Source organism: Passer domesticus, chromosome 7 (assembly GCF_036417665.1).
Source record: "Passer domesticus isolate bPasDom1 chromosome 7, bPasDom1.hap1, whole genome shotgun sequence".
NCBI classification, from domain to species: domain Eukaryota; kingdom Metazoa; phylum Chordata; class Aves; order Passeriformes; family Passeridae; genus Passer; species Passer domesticus.
Genome location: NC_087480.1, coordinates 36,381,383 through 36,397,578, shown reverse-complemented (window position 1 = coordinate 36,397,578; position 16,196 = coordinate 36,381,383). Strand labels below are relative to the sequence as shown.

The 16,196-nt window shown below is 43.1% G+C and overlaps 1 protein-coding gene across 11 annotated transcripts in view; it reads left to right on the top strand.

Moving 5' to 3' along the window:
* Nucleotides 1-16,196, top strand: part of RABGAP1L (RAB GTPase activating protein 1 like) — a 223,066-nt gene that overhangs the window by 165,802 nt on the left and 41,068 nt on the right. For all 11 annotated transcript variants that reach the window (XM_064427734.1, XM_064427731.1, XM_064427733.1 and 8 more), the window contains one exon: nt 1,543-1,671. In XM_064427734.1, the coding sequence (XP_064283804.1) occupies nt 1,543-1,671 (129 nt within the window). The remainder of the gene's footprint in view (nt 1-1,542; nt 1,672-16,196) is intronic.

The window sequence follows — 16,196 nt, the reverse complement described above, 5'->3', positions numbered from 1 at the left end:
GGCCCCTGCAGTGATGACCCAGCAGCTTCTTTGGCAGTGAACATCGGGATGATCCAATAGATCTTAGGTGAATTCAGTAAGGAAAGAAAAGAACAGAGCTGGGCCTGGACTTTGGGAAAGGGCCTGGAGTGACAGGACAAGGGGGAATGGCTTCAAACTGCCAGAGGACCAGGCTAGATTGGATATTGGGAAGAAATTCTTCCCTGTGAGGGTGGTGAGGCCCTGGCACAGGTTGCTCAGAGAAGCTGTGGCTGCCCCTGGATCCCTGGAAGTGTCCAAGGCCAGGTGGGATGGGGCTTGCAGCAGCTTGGGATGGTGGAAGGTGTCCCTGTCCATGGTACGGGGTTGGAATGAGTTGGCCTTTAAGGTCCCTTCCAACCGAAGCCATTGTGGGATTCTCTGGATTCAAGTGGATAACAAATAACATAGTTAAGAATCCAACTTTGAACCAATGTGTGTGTAATGTACCCACTGTGTGTAATGAAGCAAAAAATAATACTGGGTGTTTGTTACTCATGAGAAGGCAGAGGATGCCCACATGGAAATGTTAGCACACGTGAAAATGGTGGTGGTGGTGGTACATGAGCAATTAATTCAGCAATTAACCCTGTGCTGCTGCTGAGGTATTTGCAGTTCTACACATTACACAGTGTAGATCTCCACCATATGAGTACCTATGTTGACAGAGTTTTGTTTACTCTTTTCTGGGCTAAAACCCTTCAAATTCACATTTTTGAGATGATGTTCGGAATGTCTTGTCAGGACCTTCAGTTTCTGTGAACCATTTAAAGGAACTATCCCACGGCTTGGGATTTGGTACCTTCTGAACCTCTTGGTGCAGGTCTCAGTAACCTGGAGGATGGATGCTTTTGTCCCTGTGAATCACATTGCTCTGTCAGGGACAGGAGTGGATTCATGGTGAATGTGTAACCTCTTCTGGCCTTTTAGACTTGGTACCACTGAGAGGTGCAGGAGCATGGGAGATGTGGAAATAAGCATGTAGAACATTTTCTGGCACAGTGTTCTTTAAGAAATTCTGTCACAGACTTCAGCACATTGACTTGCTGATGCCTTGTATGAATCATGTTCTTCTACTCTTCATGTCTGTAACTATACATACATTAAATATATATACTTTGTCTTTTTAGGGCAGTGCCATGAGAATCAGTAATGGTCTAATGCACAAGCTTTCCAGGAAATACAAGAATTTCTCCTAGGTTTTTGTTGTTTGCCTTTTTTTTTTTTTCTCTTTGCTGACATCTTGACAGGCTGAACCAGAATCTCTTTCTCACCTGGCAGGTATAGAAGGATAAAATCCATTCCCATGTTGCAGTCCTCTGTGCTGCCCTGCCTAGGATTCCTTGGGTGGGCTTTAGCCTCTGTTTTATGAAGCAGAGTTAAAAGAGCTGATTTCAAGGAGGATGACTTAGAGCTAATGTGAATATTGGTGGTCTGGAATGCATCCAGTAAATGACAAATCAAGTAGAAGAGCATGACTGCATGTTCCCAGGGTTTACTGTAGTTCCCTGTGTTTAATTGCAGACCTCCAAAGAGGACCTTCTACAGGCTGATTTTGAAGGAGCTTTAAAATTCTTCAGGGTTCAGTTGCCCAAGAGGTACAGAGCTGAGGAGAACGCCCGGAGACTCATGGAACAAGCTTGCAATATTAAGGTAAGGGTGGACTTCATTGCTTCTCATTCAGCCAGGAGTTTGTACAGGAAGAGTAAAATGCTGTGTTAAGAATGGCAGTAGCATGTAGAAAGTAAAGAAATTAAACCACTGGTTTATTGCTTTTTATGTATATTTGTATGATTACACACACACACCTTCCGTCTTTAAAGAAGGTGAATCTGTGATCTTTTCTCTCTTTATGTGCTTGGGTACAAGCTAATAATTAAAACAGAAAAATGGTGCAGCATCAACAATTATCAGAACTCACTAATTCCTTATTTGTTTTATAAACAGTGACTGCAGTAAACCAATTAATCACTGTATGATAATCATGCAAACAAAGCTCAGAAATTATTTGTTTTGCTCAGAAGCTGTTTATCTGCTGAGTGCTGTGTATAATACATTTGAATTGAGGTAGAAATGAGTTTTGTTTGTATATCAAGCTTACCAAGACAGAATATGTTTTTATATTCTACCCTACCCAAGATTCTGCTGTCAGAAGTCAGGCTACTCTGAACTTACTGACTACAAATACTGGACTTTAAACCAAATTAGAGAAGCATGACTGTAAGCTGTTGAGGGTGGAAACCTGTTTAAAATGGCTGCAGAGATTCATAAAGTGGTCATTTGGAAGGTCCTGGAATTTATTTTTTTTTTTTGTTGAAATATGTATTGCTATGGAGGGGTTTAATGTTTGATCTTGGAGAAAAAGTGGTTTAGTCATTTCCTGGAATGTGAGCTCTGATGGGAAGTGCATGTTTGGTGTGGCCCAGTGATGCACAGAGAACATCCACTAGGAAGAATGTTCCTCCAACACTCTGCCTCTTTTTATATTTTTATTGCCTCTCTCAATATTTTTGTTAATTTCCCTTGTGCTGCTTAATTTCATCTTTATTAAGCAGGGGTTTTTTCCATTCTGGTTAAACCACTCATCTTACGAAGAAAATAGGTCTTGCCATCTGAATGTTTATTCCAGCCAAAGAAAAGAAGTTCTGTGCAAAAGTTTTAGTAAAATTGTACTTGAATTTCAGTTCTGCTGCTGAAAGACACTGTTTGTGAGTACAAAGCTGTAGTTTGATGTTTAGTATTTAGTCCTCTACTTGGTTGTTGAAAATGAGTAATTTAAGGACTTAGCAAGTACAGGAGAATTATCTTTCTGCTACTTACTCAGTATTACTGTGTATTTTCTGATGGGAGGTTGATGTAGAAGTCTTTGTGGTACCTGTTGGAAGAGCTATTTGTCAATTTTCTCATGCCTTTCTCCTTTTCTTGTGCAATATAGTGTATGTCACATGATGTTATTTGTCATTAGTTTTTCATTTAGTACTGGATGTATGTGTAATTTTGTGATTTGTTGGGGAAGTATTTTGAAATGCACCTGAGGCAGATGCTCAGGGCTCAGTGCCTGGGGCCATTTGTGGGAAGAGTGTGACATTCTGAACTGTTGGGTGACAGGAAGGGGTAGGGTTTGACAGTGGATTAATTCACTGCATACACAGCATTTCACGCACTGTGGATTCTGGTTAAGGGAAAAGCTCGGGTGAGTGTAGCAAACATGGAGTCAAGTCACCCCCTTGTGTGTTAGAGAAGTGTGTGAGGATTAGAAGGAATTACTGAAAAGGAGGGAGAATTCAGAGCTGAGACCTGGGGTTCTCAGGGGTGGGGAAAAGTGGAAGGTAGAAGTCACCTTCTGCTGTGTCAGTAAATGCTGCTCTGGTGTGATCAGGGATTCGGGCTCTGCTGACTCCCTGAGCCTACAACTCACCCTGTAAGAGACTTCAGGAACTTAATGTGAGGAAACTCAGCACAAGACCCCCTTGGAGGGAGGGTGAAACTTGGATTAAATGGGTGTGTGTCCCCAGACTTGCACCCTTGTCACAGGTGCCACTCGTCCCCATGGTCACTGGAGCATCTGTCTGGCCATGGTCTCTGGTGTGGCATGAGGATGAGGAGCAGTGGCTGTGGAGTGCTCAGTGTGTCCTGGGATCCTGTTAACTGGTGACAATAAATTGGCTTCTGGACGTGTTTTTTGTGCTCTCTAGGAGGGCCAGGAATGTGTTGGCCATGGTGGTTCTGGAGTCTCCATCTGTGGAGACACTCAACATACAGATTGCCCTGAGTGAGCTGCTGAAGGTCACCTGCCTTCAGAGGGTGGTTTAGATAAGATGTCCTCCAGAGATCACTTCCAACCTAAACTAGTCCATGATTCTATAATTAGATGTTAGAATCATTGAATTTATTTACCAACTAATAATTGCAGGAGCTGACACTGAAACAGGAGATTTTAGTCTTGGTCATCACCAGTGGTAGAGTCCCAGGGAACACAGAGCTTGTATGAAGAGTAGTAGTCTCTCTTGTTGAATGCAACAAAACTTGTTCTGTTAAAAAAAAAAGCCAAACCAGACCCTTAAAACTTCTTTTTTGTGCTGTGTGAAAGAGGCACTGTGTGTCTTTCCACTGCTTGTGGGCTGCATCAGTACTTGTAGACTAAACAATAGATGGTTTTAGAGCAAGTATCACACAGTAAGTGAATGGAGGATTTTCTTCAGATTTCTCAGCTAATTACAGAGGCATAAAAACCTAAAAACAGAACTGTGTTGTGGGCAGGCTTCATAGTGAGCTGTATCTTTTCCAATGTTTCTTTTAATTTTGTTCCCAGATTACTGCAGAACAAAACAAGAGTGTAACATGTAATAAAAATCCACCTCTCCTTGGTTTTTTCTTGAGCTTTAGCTGAGCTACTTCTAGTCCTGCAGAAGACTAATTTAAAACTACTTGGTGTTTTTTTCTCCTTAATTTCACAAGTTTTCAATGAATTCAGGATGTAACCCTTGGATTCTGAAAGTGCTGTGCTGGAAATAGTTCTACTATACTGCTTTTAAAAAAAAAAAAAAAGGATTGATATCTATCTTTTTCTCAAAAGCAGATCTGCAAATACAAAATAAAAAGCTGCTATCTTTCACCATCCTCAGCAGCAGGAAAGATCTCAAATACTGAACTTCTTCTAGAGAAGTTTCTTCCCAACCATGTAAATCTCCCCTTTGGACAATATTGGGCCCCCCCAGCAGCATTACAAGGTTCCTGTTCTCAGCACCTTCAATGAGACCAGCAAATGGCCCTGAATAAAAACGGTGCCTTTTCCAATGCAAAGCAAACACACGTTTTTGTCACCTCTCACTGTACTGACAAGGCTGTCACCCACAGCTGGAGCTGGCACCAGGGCATGGATAATAGCAGAGTCAAGGAGAACAGGCTACAGTAGCAGGAGCTGTGCTAAGCTTGTTCTCATTTCAGAATAATTCATTGGTGACATTTAAAGCAGGTTTACTTTATAATGTTGCCATTTAAATGTTTTCAGTTGAGAGTGGTGATTTGATGCTCACACCTTACTGATGGCGATGACTGACTTGCTTCACACCTCTGTTATCTTCTATCTGGATGTGATTTTTTACAAGCATGGTTTAACTCACCTATTGATTTATGTGAAAGGGTAGGATTAAGAATAGCTGGTTTGCTCTCTCCCTCCTATCTAGAGTGTCACTGTCATATTTTCTGGAAAAATCCCTTCACCAGGATTTCTCTCCTGGGAAGCTGAGAAGCCTTAAAGAAAAAGGAAAACAATTATTATCTCATTTGCTTCTCATGTATTTTGCTGCTATGGAATGTGGTTTGGAGATTGTTTATACAACAGGTGGTTTTATGTGAATTGTTTTTACTTATTGGCCAATCAGGGGCCAAGCTGTGTGGGACTCTGGAGGAGAAAGTCATGAGTTTTACATTAGTATCTTCTAGCCTTCTGTCTGTATCCTTTTTGTATTCTTTAGTATAGTTTAGTATAGTATTCTTTAATATCATAAAATAATAAATTAGCCTTCTAAGAACATGGAGTCAGATACCTTCATTTCCTCACCTTTGCTGGGGTTCCACAAAATACAAGACTAGAGCATTCTCTCTCTCTGTGCTTATCTCTATGTGTGTGTACTTATCTAGATTCTTGGGGATCTTGCTGTCATAGTAAGACAACTCAATGCAACAGAAAAGCAAATGAGGTCACTGCAGAAAGGCCCTGCAAGTGCACAAGAGTAGGTTCTACCAGTGTTGTATCTATTTAACCTTCCAATATAAAGGACAGGTTAAAAATTGCACGTTTATCAACTTCTTCAGAAAAGGCCAAACCAAAGTGAAAAGGGTTTGGTTTAGATCTATAGAAAACCCTGCCATGCTTGTATGAAATTTCTTATTAAAAGCCAATGATCAATTGCCCTTATTATGTCTGTGCTGTTATCTCTGAAGTGCAGATCCACTTGTCCTGGTGACAAGGGTCATGTTTTTAATTCCTGTCCTGTTTGCAGCTCCAGCTTCTTCCTTTCTGCTGGGCTTTGTGGTGTGGGGCACTGCAATGAGCCAGCATCTGGAAATCAGATTAAAGTGCCTGCAATGGAGTTGGATGTTAAATGAGATTGTAATCTTGGTAATAAGTGTTAACACCGTAGAAAGGAATGTTGTTAATTTAAAACAGCAGTTTGGGCTTGAAATGTTTATTTATTTAACTTCTAATACTTATTTAATATTCCAGTGAGCAGGCATGTTGCCCAGTAGTGAGGCGATATTTTCATGGTGTTTAAGCATTAGTAAAACTGTTCAGTTATTTTGTTTTGTTGGCTTGGTTTTCGTTTTTGTTTTTTTTTTTTTTTCATTTGCACTGAGTTGGTATTGTAAGGGTCATCAGGCATGTCATTTATTCTTTATCAATAGGAAAGGAATAGAAGATGATGATGATTATTATTATTACTAAGTATAATCACATTTAACAGTTTAAAGTAGTTCTGCAGCCTGACTGAGTACAAATATTTTGGTGTCTTTGTATTAGTCACTAGTTGACATTTGCTCTTGTGAGCAGTGGCGTCAACCAGAGCAGTGTTGCAGGTAAGAGTCTTCCAAGAACTGTAAAAGTTTGAGGTGGAAAAGTTGATACAAACATTTATTGTTTCCAGTTGCATCACTTTGCCCAAGTTCTTAGTGGTTTCATTCAACAAGGTAAGGTGGGCAGCTGAAAGCTGCTCCATGGTTCAGAAGAGCACCCAAATAGTTTTGTTCAGCTTGGTGCCATGGCTTTTCAGCATGGCAGCAGATGTTCTGTTCCAAAGGGAGAAGGAGAGCATCCTCAGAAGGGCCTTCTGGCCTGAGCTGCTTGAATCTGGCACCTTCCCCTGGATGAATAACAGCTGCTTTCCATCCTTGGCTCTGAAAATAGTACAGAGAGCAGGAGGTGAAGATGGCAGGAGTCACACTGTTTGACAGCTCTGTCTTCTGGCATCTCTGCCAGAATGTGTCTAAAATAACTCAGCTCTAGAAGGAAGAGGAAGTGCACCTTTTTCCCAAGCTGAACTCCAGTCCCAGATGCAGGCTGGCTGGAACACTGACTCACCCCCTGTGAGGTGACACATTAAAATACCTCATACAAAGTTCTCTCCTTGCAGTGGTCTGTACATTGAGCAGTAGCAGTGGCTGGAGTTCCTATTGACAGCACAGTGCTCATAGTAGATTTTTAGAGGAGAAAGTCTCAATTCTCTCTTCCTTGGAGGAAACAAATCCAGTAACTGATTTTCCCAAAGAATGCCTTGAATTCGATTATGGAGAAAGCCTGTGGTGGTGGTGTCTGGCAGGTTTGCAGTACCTCTTATTCTCCCAGTAAGATGGTGTCCTTTCTAAAGACACTTCTGTGATGCAGAAGAGGCTGTAGAGGAAGAAATGTATCCCAGCATCAGCACTTACAACCATAATTAAAAGGAACAAACCTACAGGATTTCACATTTTGTGGAGAAAGAAGTGTAGGTTAAAGTACAGATGCAGAAATGCCTGGAAACAAGCTCTGCACCCCATGTTTATGCTGGCAGAGAAATGTTCCTTGATACTGACTTAAGCATCAACAAAACTGTTGAGACTCAAGATGGCAAAATCTCCCTGGAGGTGGAAATTCCTCTGTGCTTCTCTTGGGTGTCTTTCAGGCAGTCAGGTCTGAGGGAGCAGGTAGCAGCTTGGCAGTAACCAGGGTAGTAATTCTGAGGAAATGTTTTTTATATGCAAAAGACACTGGGGCCAAGGCACGACCCTTGCCAGCCAAAGTTTTGTTGTTGTCTATGACCCTGAAAAATATTATATCTATGTTTTTAGAACTCAACTACTGTGACCTGAGAAACTCTGAATTATCTCCTCTGAACAGCAGAGGAAGAAATTCTGTTGTCTACTGGGAGTTCAGGGCACCCCCAGAGAATTATCTTCTATTACTTAAGTCTCAAAGTCTTAGAATACATGCATTGGGAAGTGATTAAGGAAAAAAATTCAAGTTGCCTTTTGTCTTTTTTGGTTAGCAATTATGGTATGTGCCCTTCTCAGAAAAGCTGTGGTTATTTTATTCCTGCAGATGTAACAGAATTTTAAAAATGAAGCTTTTGGAAACAGCAATGGGTGGGATTTGGTGTGGGTGCCCAGGGAAGCTGTGGCTGCTCCATCCCTGGAGATGTTCGAGGCCAGGCTGGGCAGGGTTTGGAGCCACCTGGGCGAGGGGAAAGTGTCCCTGCCAGGGCAGAGGGATGGAACAAGAGGAGATTTAAGATCTCTCCCAACCCAAACCATTCTGTGATTCCATTCTGTGATTCTGTGTTGCAGACAGCTCCAGTAATCCAGAGCTAATGGCTAATGCACACCGTGACTGGGGGAGAGCAGAGATTCACTCTCAGTGTGGCACAGACAACAGCTGCAATGGGACATTGGGTTCTTTTTGTTTTTTTGACAAATTAAAGGAAGTGACAAATTCTGAAGCACTGTGCTGTGCTGAGACTTAGAGCTAAATTTGTAAAAATAATTGGGAGGAGAAGGAAAAGAAAAGGCAAAGCTTAACAACTTTCTCTTATTTCCCCCAGGGCTTTTGGAAATAAACACAAGAGGCACTGGGGGCACTGTCTTCTTGTATTTTTGCTGGTGTTTGATTTCTCAGGCACCTGCACTTGGATTTATTCCTCTGCTTTGAAAATGAGGGGACAAACAAAACTAAGTGTAGGAGACAGTGACTGCATTTCATAAGCACAGAGCTCTGCAGGGACAGCAGCTTTTAGAGCTGAAAGTCTTATTAATGACTTGCCATTACAAACCCCAGGCATTGTTTTTGGCATTGTTGACACTGTTGGAAATTGAATTCAGCAAGTAGTTACTTGGCTGTTCTCTGAGCAGTGTGTAGCTACTGGAGCAGGACTGTAACTTGGTGCTTTATAAGGGCAATATTCACATTTTTAGGATCTCCTGATTGCTTTGCTTCAGGATTCTCTGGTTTCCTACAGTTAATTGTTTTTATTTTTAGCATATTGTAGCCTTGTTTCTTTTGTGGAGATTGAGTAGTATGGTAAACATGATGTTACATTGTTTATATTGTTACGTTTGTTTATGTTTGGGCATAAGTAGATTACATCTGACTGATACCTCACTGTCATGCAGCAGATGAAGATCAGACCTCCTCATTGTCTTGCCCTAGCTGTCTGTTATTCTTTCAACTTCCTTTGCTTAATTAATTAATGCCATTTCCTGGACAATAATTTTTAACCAAAATTTGATTCTGCACGTTAATCAAAAGCCATGAAAGAACTGAAAATCTCATCTCCAAGTTATTAATCAGCATAATAATTAGTATAGATGCAGAAATCTGGAGAGGAACTGTTTATGAGGGCATGGACTGACAGGATGAGAGGCAGTGGCTTCAAACTGAGAGATTTAGATTGGATATTGGGAAGGAATTCTTCCCTGTGAGGGTGGTGAGGCCCTCAGAACAGGGTGCCCAGAGAAGCTGTGGCTGCCCCTGGATCCCTGGAAGTGTCCAGGGCCAGGCTGCATGGGTCTTGGAGCACCCTGGGATAGTGCAAGGTCCCTGTCCATGGCAGGGATTGAAACAAGATGGGTTTAAGGTCCCTTCCAACCCAAATCATTTTGTGATTCAGTGTTAATAATAATCTCTTAAATCTGGAAGTACAGGCACGAATTCAGTGTACACACATGGCTCAGGGGCCAGTGTCAGCTTAAATCACTCAGTTACCGTGACAACAGAGCTGCAAAATCTTCAGCTTCAACAGGACCCCAGCCCAGGTGCAGCTGTACATGGCACCAGCCTGGAGGGTGCTCCTCACTCCTCACCTGCACAAGAAATACAGGTGTGTGCTCACTAACACACACACACTGGGGTGGCATAGCTTCAAGAGGCTCAGAGCTTAATGCATCAACCTCTGGAGAAAAAAAAAACTATAGCTGATGTTCTTCATTCAGTCAGGCAGCTGAGCAGCTCCTTTTCAATTCTCAGCAATCCTTTGGTTGACCCATAGCTCAGAGCACAAGGTCAGTGCTCTTCCCATGCATCCTTGCAGGGAACAATTTGATGGCAGTCTGAGTAAGCCACCTGAGTGTGCCACCCTGGATGCTCCCTCTTTGCACAGCAAGGAATACTGATTCTATTTCAGCCAGTCAAGAGCAGTGGGAAGAGCTGGAGAAGGGATCAGGGCTTTGCTTCCCAGCTGCCTGATGAGGATGCCATGTTCCACTTGCTCCTGTGTGCCCCAAGGCAGCTGTAGCAAGCAGCTGGATTGAATAATGCTTTAGCAATTGAATAATGCTTTAGCATCTGAGCACCTGCTTTCCTTACCTCAGGCTCATTTCTTCTCCCACTGTCGATGACACACAAAAACTTTATTGTCAGGCTGCTCCTTTTGATGATTGTGCAATCTACCAGACCTGTCAGAAATGGGGAAAAAATTCAATCACCTTGTCACCACTGCCTTACTTTCAAACGTGAAACAGTCCTGGAAACAGTAAGTGTGATGTCTTTCCTCATGAGGCAGTGGTGAAAGAGATTTCTCTCACTGTGAAAGGAGCTGTATTTTGATGCCACAGAATACAGATCCCAGCACAGTTTTCTTCATTCCAGCTGCTTGTCCAGACCATCATACTCAGGTAAGCTTGTAGGGACACAAATCCTGTTCCTTTAAATACCAGCAGGAAGCTCTAAGGCAAATTTGGCCCTTGTTTTTCTTGTAATGCAAGATGAAATGTAGTTTTGTGTTGTAATGAACCTCCTTCCAGAGAGCTTGCTTGGTTTTTCCCTTTTCTAAGCACAGTGTGAAGCAGGGCATGTTCCTTTTGCAGGAGGAAGGACATGTGGTGGGAAAGGAGCATTTTCCCTTGGCACAGTTTGTGTTTCCCAGAATTCTGGTGAGGGGTTCTGCAAAAGCAATGACTCTCCAGCTGAGGGGGATCTGGTTTAGCCATATATTTTTCCTTTTGTCCCAGTATGCACCAGAGCCATCTTCTCCAGCCAACACAACAAATCCAAGTGCTTCAAGACTTCATAAAAACCACTTCTGGTCAGGGCTGGTGGTGTAAAGGGGAAGAAGGTGCTGCCTGCACTTGGTGACCCTGGCAAACCTCCACCCCTGCTCTCTGACAGCCTGGAGTGCAAATGCTCATCCCAGGGGCAGCAGTAATTGCTGAGGGGAATTGGGAGCAGGGCTGGCTGTGGGCTGGGCCAGAGCCCATCTCTTGTTTCACTGCTCTCATCCATCTCTCTCTCCATCCAGCAGCGTCTCCTCTGGTGGCTGTCTCTCTAATGGGAAGGAGCAGCACATTTATAGATCCAGCACTGGGCTGGGAGCTCACACAGGGGTTTGTTGGGAGCCCAGGCTCCCCTGGGAACAGCCAAGAGTCCCTCTCTATTTTCCTTTAGTCTTTATTGTGTCATCCACAGAATGTCAGTAATGATCCTGTGTGGCAGAAGGGCTTTGCCACGCAGTGTTTGCAGGGTCCCTGTTTAAACAACACAACTGTTGACCTGTACGACTTGTGGATTTTCAACCTTTGATCCATCATGCAGGAATATTATACAAGATTATATACTGCCATAGGAATTTGGGGGGAAACTGCTGGAAAGGTGAAAAAACCTGGGAAATGTTCAAGTCCCTGATGTAAGGGGTTTCACACACCTGTACTCACTGACGAGGGCTGGAGTGAAACAAGAACCTGTTGTGAGGTTACACAGGTCTGGGGTTTGTGTTTGTTCCCTTTTTGTTGCTGTTATGATATAAAGTGAACTGTAAGGATTAGGAAGAGAATATAAAGATCTGTGCTCTGGGACACTTCTCAGAAACATCACTAATGATGGCTCTTAATTTTTTAATGTTCCTCACCTTGCGCTAATGGACTTAAACCAGCATTTTATGCTGAAGGCAAATTTGTTGCCATTAGAAAAGGAGGAGGCTTGTCTGCTCCAGGAGTGTAAGAACATACAGCACCTGTAATGGAGGAAAGTACTAAGCTTTTATTCTTGTGACCTTGTCCAAATAGGATGTAATTACAATATAATTCAATTCTGACAGTCTGGAAACCATGGCAGTTGACATAAAGTGACATTTCAAGAGAAATAGGTATGTGTTTTAGTACATCTCTTTCAGTCTCCTAAGCATTATTGATGCTATTTGCTCTTCCTGCTTCCCTTGCTCCACTCTTAATACACAATCAGAACACAAGATTCTGGAAAATGTGCAACAGTGGATCATAGTTAACCTTGTAAATAAAATCCATTGTGCTGGAGAGTGATGTGAGCTGGTTGCTGTATGTCTGCTGTATTTGTGTTAATATAGCAGTACTTTTTAATTTCCTTGGAGAGGTTAAATCCTGGTATGCACACCTTCAGGGACTAATTTAGGAAGGCAGAGAATAAAATTCCGTCTGAATTTTGATATGGTCTTTGGTTCTTGTGACCTAAACCAAAACTCTACTCCTTCAGTCATGGATTTTGCTCAGGCTCAGGGAGCACAAAGTTCCTCCAGGTGCTTGACTCTGCAAATACCCCAGAGATGGATGTGTCACAGCAGGATTTTGTCATCCCTCGATCAGAGGAGGAAAAGCTGGAGCTGTGAGCTCAGGCACAGACAACTGCAGCCAGCAAAAAGGAAAAGTGACAAGGTATTTTCCATCTATGTACTTCTCTAGCACTGGAATCACATTATTCCCTGTATTAACTCTGTAGCATATAGATTGTTTTGTGTGCACTAGGAATATCTCAGTGCAGTCAGTTATCTCTGTGTGTCTCTCCCTTCTGAGACTGGTCCTTATACCTTTGATGAGTCACTTAATAGGCTCATTAAGGAAATGGAGGGTATCTCATCTAAGTGTTCACTCACTGAGCCACAGCCGCCTTCCTTTCAACCCCAGACAAAGAGGGAAACAAAACATTGCCAAATGCATCTCTGTGTTCAGCTCCCAAGGACACAGAATTCATTTTTCAAGTTGTAAGGATTCAAAGCAGCCATCCTGCTCGATGCTATGTCATTTCCTGCCTATGGAACTGGGCATGGCTTCTAAACCCTCCATCCCATCACAGGAAAGATTAAGTGCTGTGATGGGGCACTCAGGTGGATAAAATGCAGGTGAGAAGTTTCCCTGCTCCAAGTAAATTTGCTTCACTGGTAGCCCCCAGATGGTTTTCACTGTGCTGAAGTGCCACACAAGTACAAGTTACCTGTAAATAAGGAGTGCAGTGAGTTATCACTGTGCAGTGTGTGTATAAAGCAGGGAGCAAGGCCACTGTGTTTTCTCTTTGTTCCTCCTGTTGGATTCCTGGACAATCTGCCAAGCCCCTCTGCTGACCCAACCACCAGCTCCCACTTCCCTCAGTGATCGTGTGCCACACAGGTCCCTGCTTGTGCCTTGCTGCCAGGATCCAGCTGCATTTAGCAGTGGATGATACACTCCAGCCCCAGATTAGGTGACCCAGAGAAATCTTTTATTCAGAACTCTCATTTAAATCCTTCATGAGATGTCCACATCTTGTTCTTGCTGCTCTCATAGCTCAGTTCCCTCTAGTAGCTGCTGTTTGTGTAATGTTCCTCACGAGGCTGTTCCAGAAGGCTGGAGAAGCCAGAGGAATTACCTGCCCAGAATAAATGGGTTTGTATTGCTGAGATCCAGTTACTTAAAGATTCACAGGGTGCACATTCCTTTAGTGAATGCGGAGACAGCATGGTGATAAAACCTGAACATGCAGTGCTGGGGAATGTTTTAGGTAAGTGCCACTGAAAACATGCTCTATGGTCAGCTGGCACTAACATAGCCGGGGAGTCCGATAGAACTGGGTTTGAGCTATTTAAGATGGTTAATAAGTAATTAACCCAGGAGGTGACTGTAACAGACATCATTTTAATCAAGATTGAATTATTGGTTTCCCAGGCGTGCTCTGGAATTTATCAGTTTGCTGGCAGGACAAAGCCTCTCAGCCACGTTAATTAACAATCCCTGCATTCAGGAACCCCTCCAAAAGGATGCCTACAGGATCAGATTCACCAGCTACTTCTCCTTTCCTCACTGCTGCCAGGAAAAGGCCACCTCCCCACATTTCCATTCAATTTGTCTTTAGCTGAAAAGATGCTGATTTCATGCTCTTTTACCCTGCAGCAGCTAGCCTGTTGCTAAGCGACCTGCAAGATACTGAAAAGGCCAGGGTCTGGGTGCTTTTTTTCAGCCCACTCCAATTCTTATTTATTTATTTATGCATCTTATTTACATAGCTAAACAGATCTCTTCACTACCGCAGAGCTGCGAGGCTCCAGGTTGCACTAGGGTGCCGTGACTGCATAGCTACTTGTCCAGCACCATCTTCTGCCTTGTTTTTCTTATTCATCAACTGAGCAAACTTGTCAGGATATTTGTTGAGCTGGGGTGGCATCCAGGAGTGTAATGGAAGTCTGTTTTAAAGGCATAGCTGGCCATGGATTGCCTACCCAGTGTTTGGTCACAACAGTCCTTGATGGAAATAAAAAGGGTCAGAACAAAGATGGCTTTAAGCCATTTTTCTGCTTACTTTATTTCTGGCTGCTTTAATTTCAGCACTGTCCACATTCCAGGCTTCTTGTAGCCTAACCAGCTCTGCTGAGAGTGAGATGGTTATCCTTCCCTGCTGTACGGGCAGTTCTGCAGGACCAACTGCATTTTTGTAGGGCGGGGTTGGGATCCCAGCCAGGGCACAGCTTTGACTGAAAGTGTATCCAGGGCAGGAGCAGGCTGCTGATGGAGTGTGCCTGCACAGATAAACTGGCAGAGCATTTGTAGTGGCTACTTGTGGGTAGTGGAGGAGAGCAGAGGTGTAATGAAGATGTTGCTGTGTCATTTGTTCCAGATGTGCTCCCCAAACCAGAGGAGCTGGAAGTGGTTGGTGTGCTGTTCATCCTGCATTGCCCAGAGAGAAGCTGAGAGAATCAGTAACACTGATGGGAGCTTCTCACAACCAGGAAAGCATTAGGCAGGAATGCTGCACCATAGCTTGGCTCTGTTTGTCATTCTTTGGTGGAAACACTGCCACACTCCTCAGTAAAAACTTCAGAGACAGTTCAGAGCCTCTCAGAAGATTCAGTGTTTTGCACCTCCTCCACAATACTGTAGCTTGAAAAAGAAGGGAGTGAATCCTGTAGATTTATTTGGAGCAAACAGGGACCAAACTGGTTTTTCCCCCTATTTTCTTTTTGTTTCACAAAGCAGAGCCAACATTCATGAAGCTCAGTCTCTGGACTATACTTCTTCAACAGAAGTTGCCTTTTGGGCCTCTCCTTACAGCCTTTGGCTGCACTACCTGACAGCTTCTTTGTCTAACTGCTGTAGTTTTCATTGTGGGATTCTTTTAGATAATTTTCTTTTTTTCTGCTTTGATGATCCAGCTGTTATCTGACTCTCTGGAGAAGAACAGAGAGAAGGACATGAACACTTGGGTTTGTACATACAGTCCTGCAAAACAGGGGCACAAGGCCAGGTGCAATTTTTTTTTACATTTAAGTGAGATGAGGAAGGTGATGTTTTAAGTTCAGATTGAATTTTCTTCTTATTTACTTTAAGTATTCAATTACCCATTTGGAAAGCTAAATTATATCTGAGTGGCTTGGCATGCTCATGATGTATTCTCATTTTTTCAAAATAGACTCTTGGTCTTGTCATTTATGACACATCTGTCACTGGGGTGTCCGCTTCTTTACACCCAGAGGGGTGCTGATGGTAAAACCTTTGCTGACCAGCAGCTCCATGTAGTTTTTTAACACATCTGAGATTTCACAAGCCAAGCTGTACTGTTTGTGTCAGGTGTGGGTTTTGGTGCCATTGTTCACCCAGAGCTGAGGTGCTCTGGCAGGTGGGGAAGTCACCTTGTGTATTCTCAGCTGAACAAAGCTCAGGAGACTTGGTACCAGCCTGAATGCCCAGTAATAACTTCTACTGCCCTTTCTCATTGGAAAGATGAATCAACATATCTTAATTGCCTTTGTTGAAGATAGGAAGAATAGTATCTTTCCTATGGGGAGATGTCAGAAAATCAGGGAACATGAGATGTTCAACATCTTGAATTACACCCAGAAGCAGACAAGTGGCTGGGATGGGTGAGGATCTCTGCGTTTCTCATTCTGGCTCTTCCCACCTGGCACACTCAGCTGTCACTCTTGAACTTTCAGAGC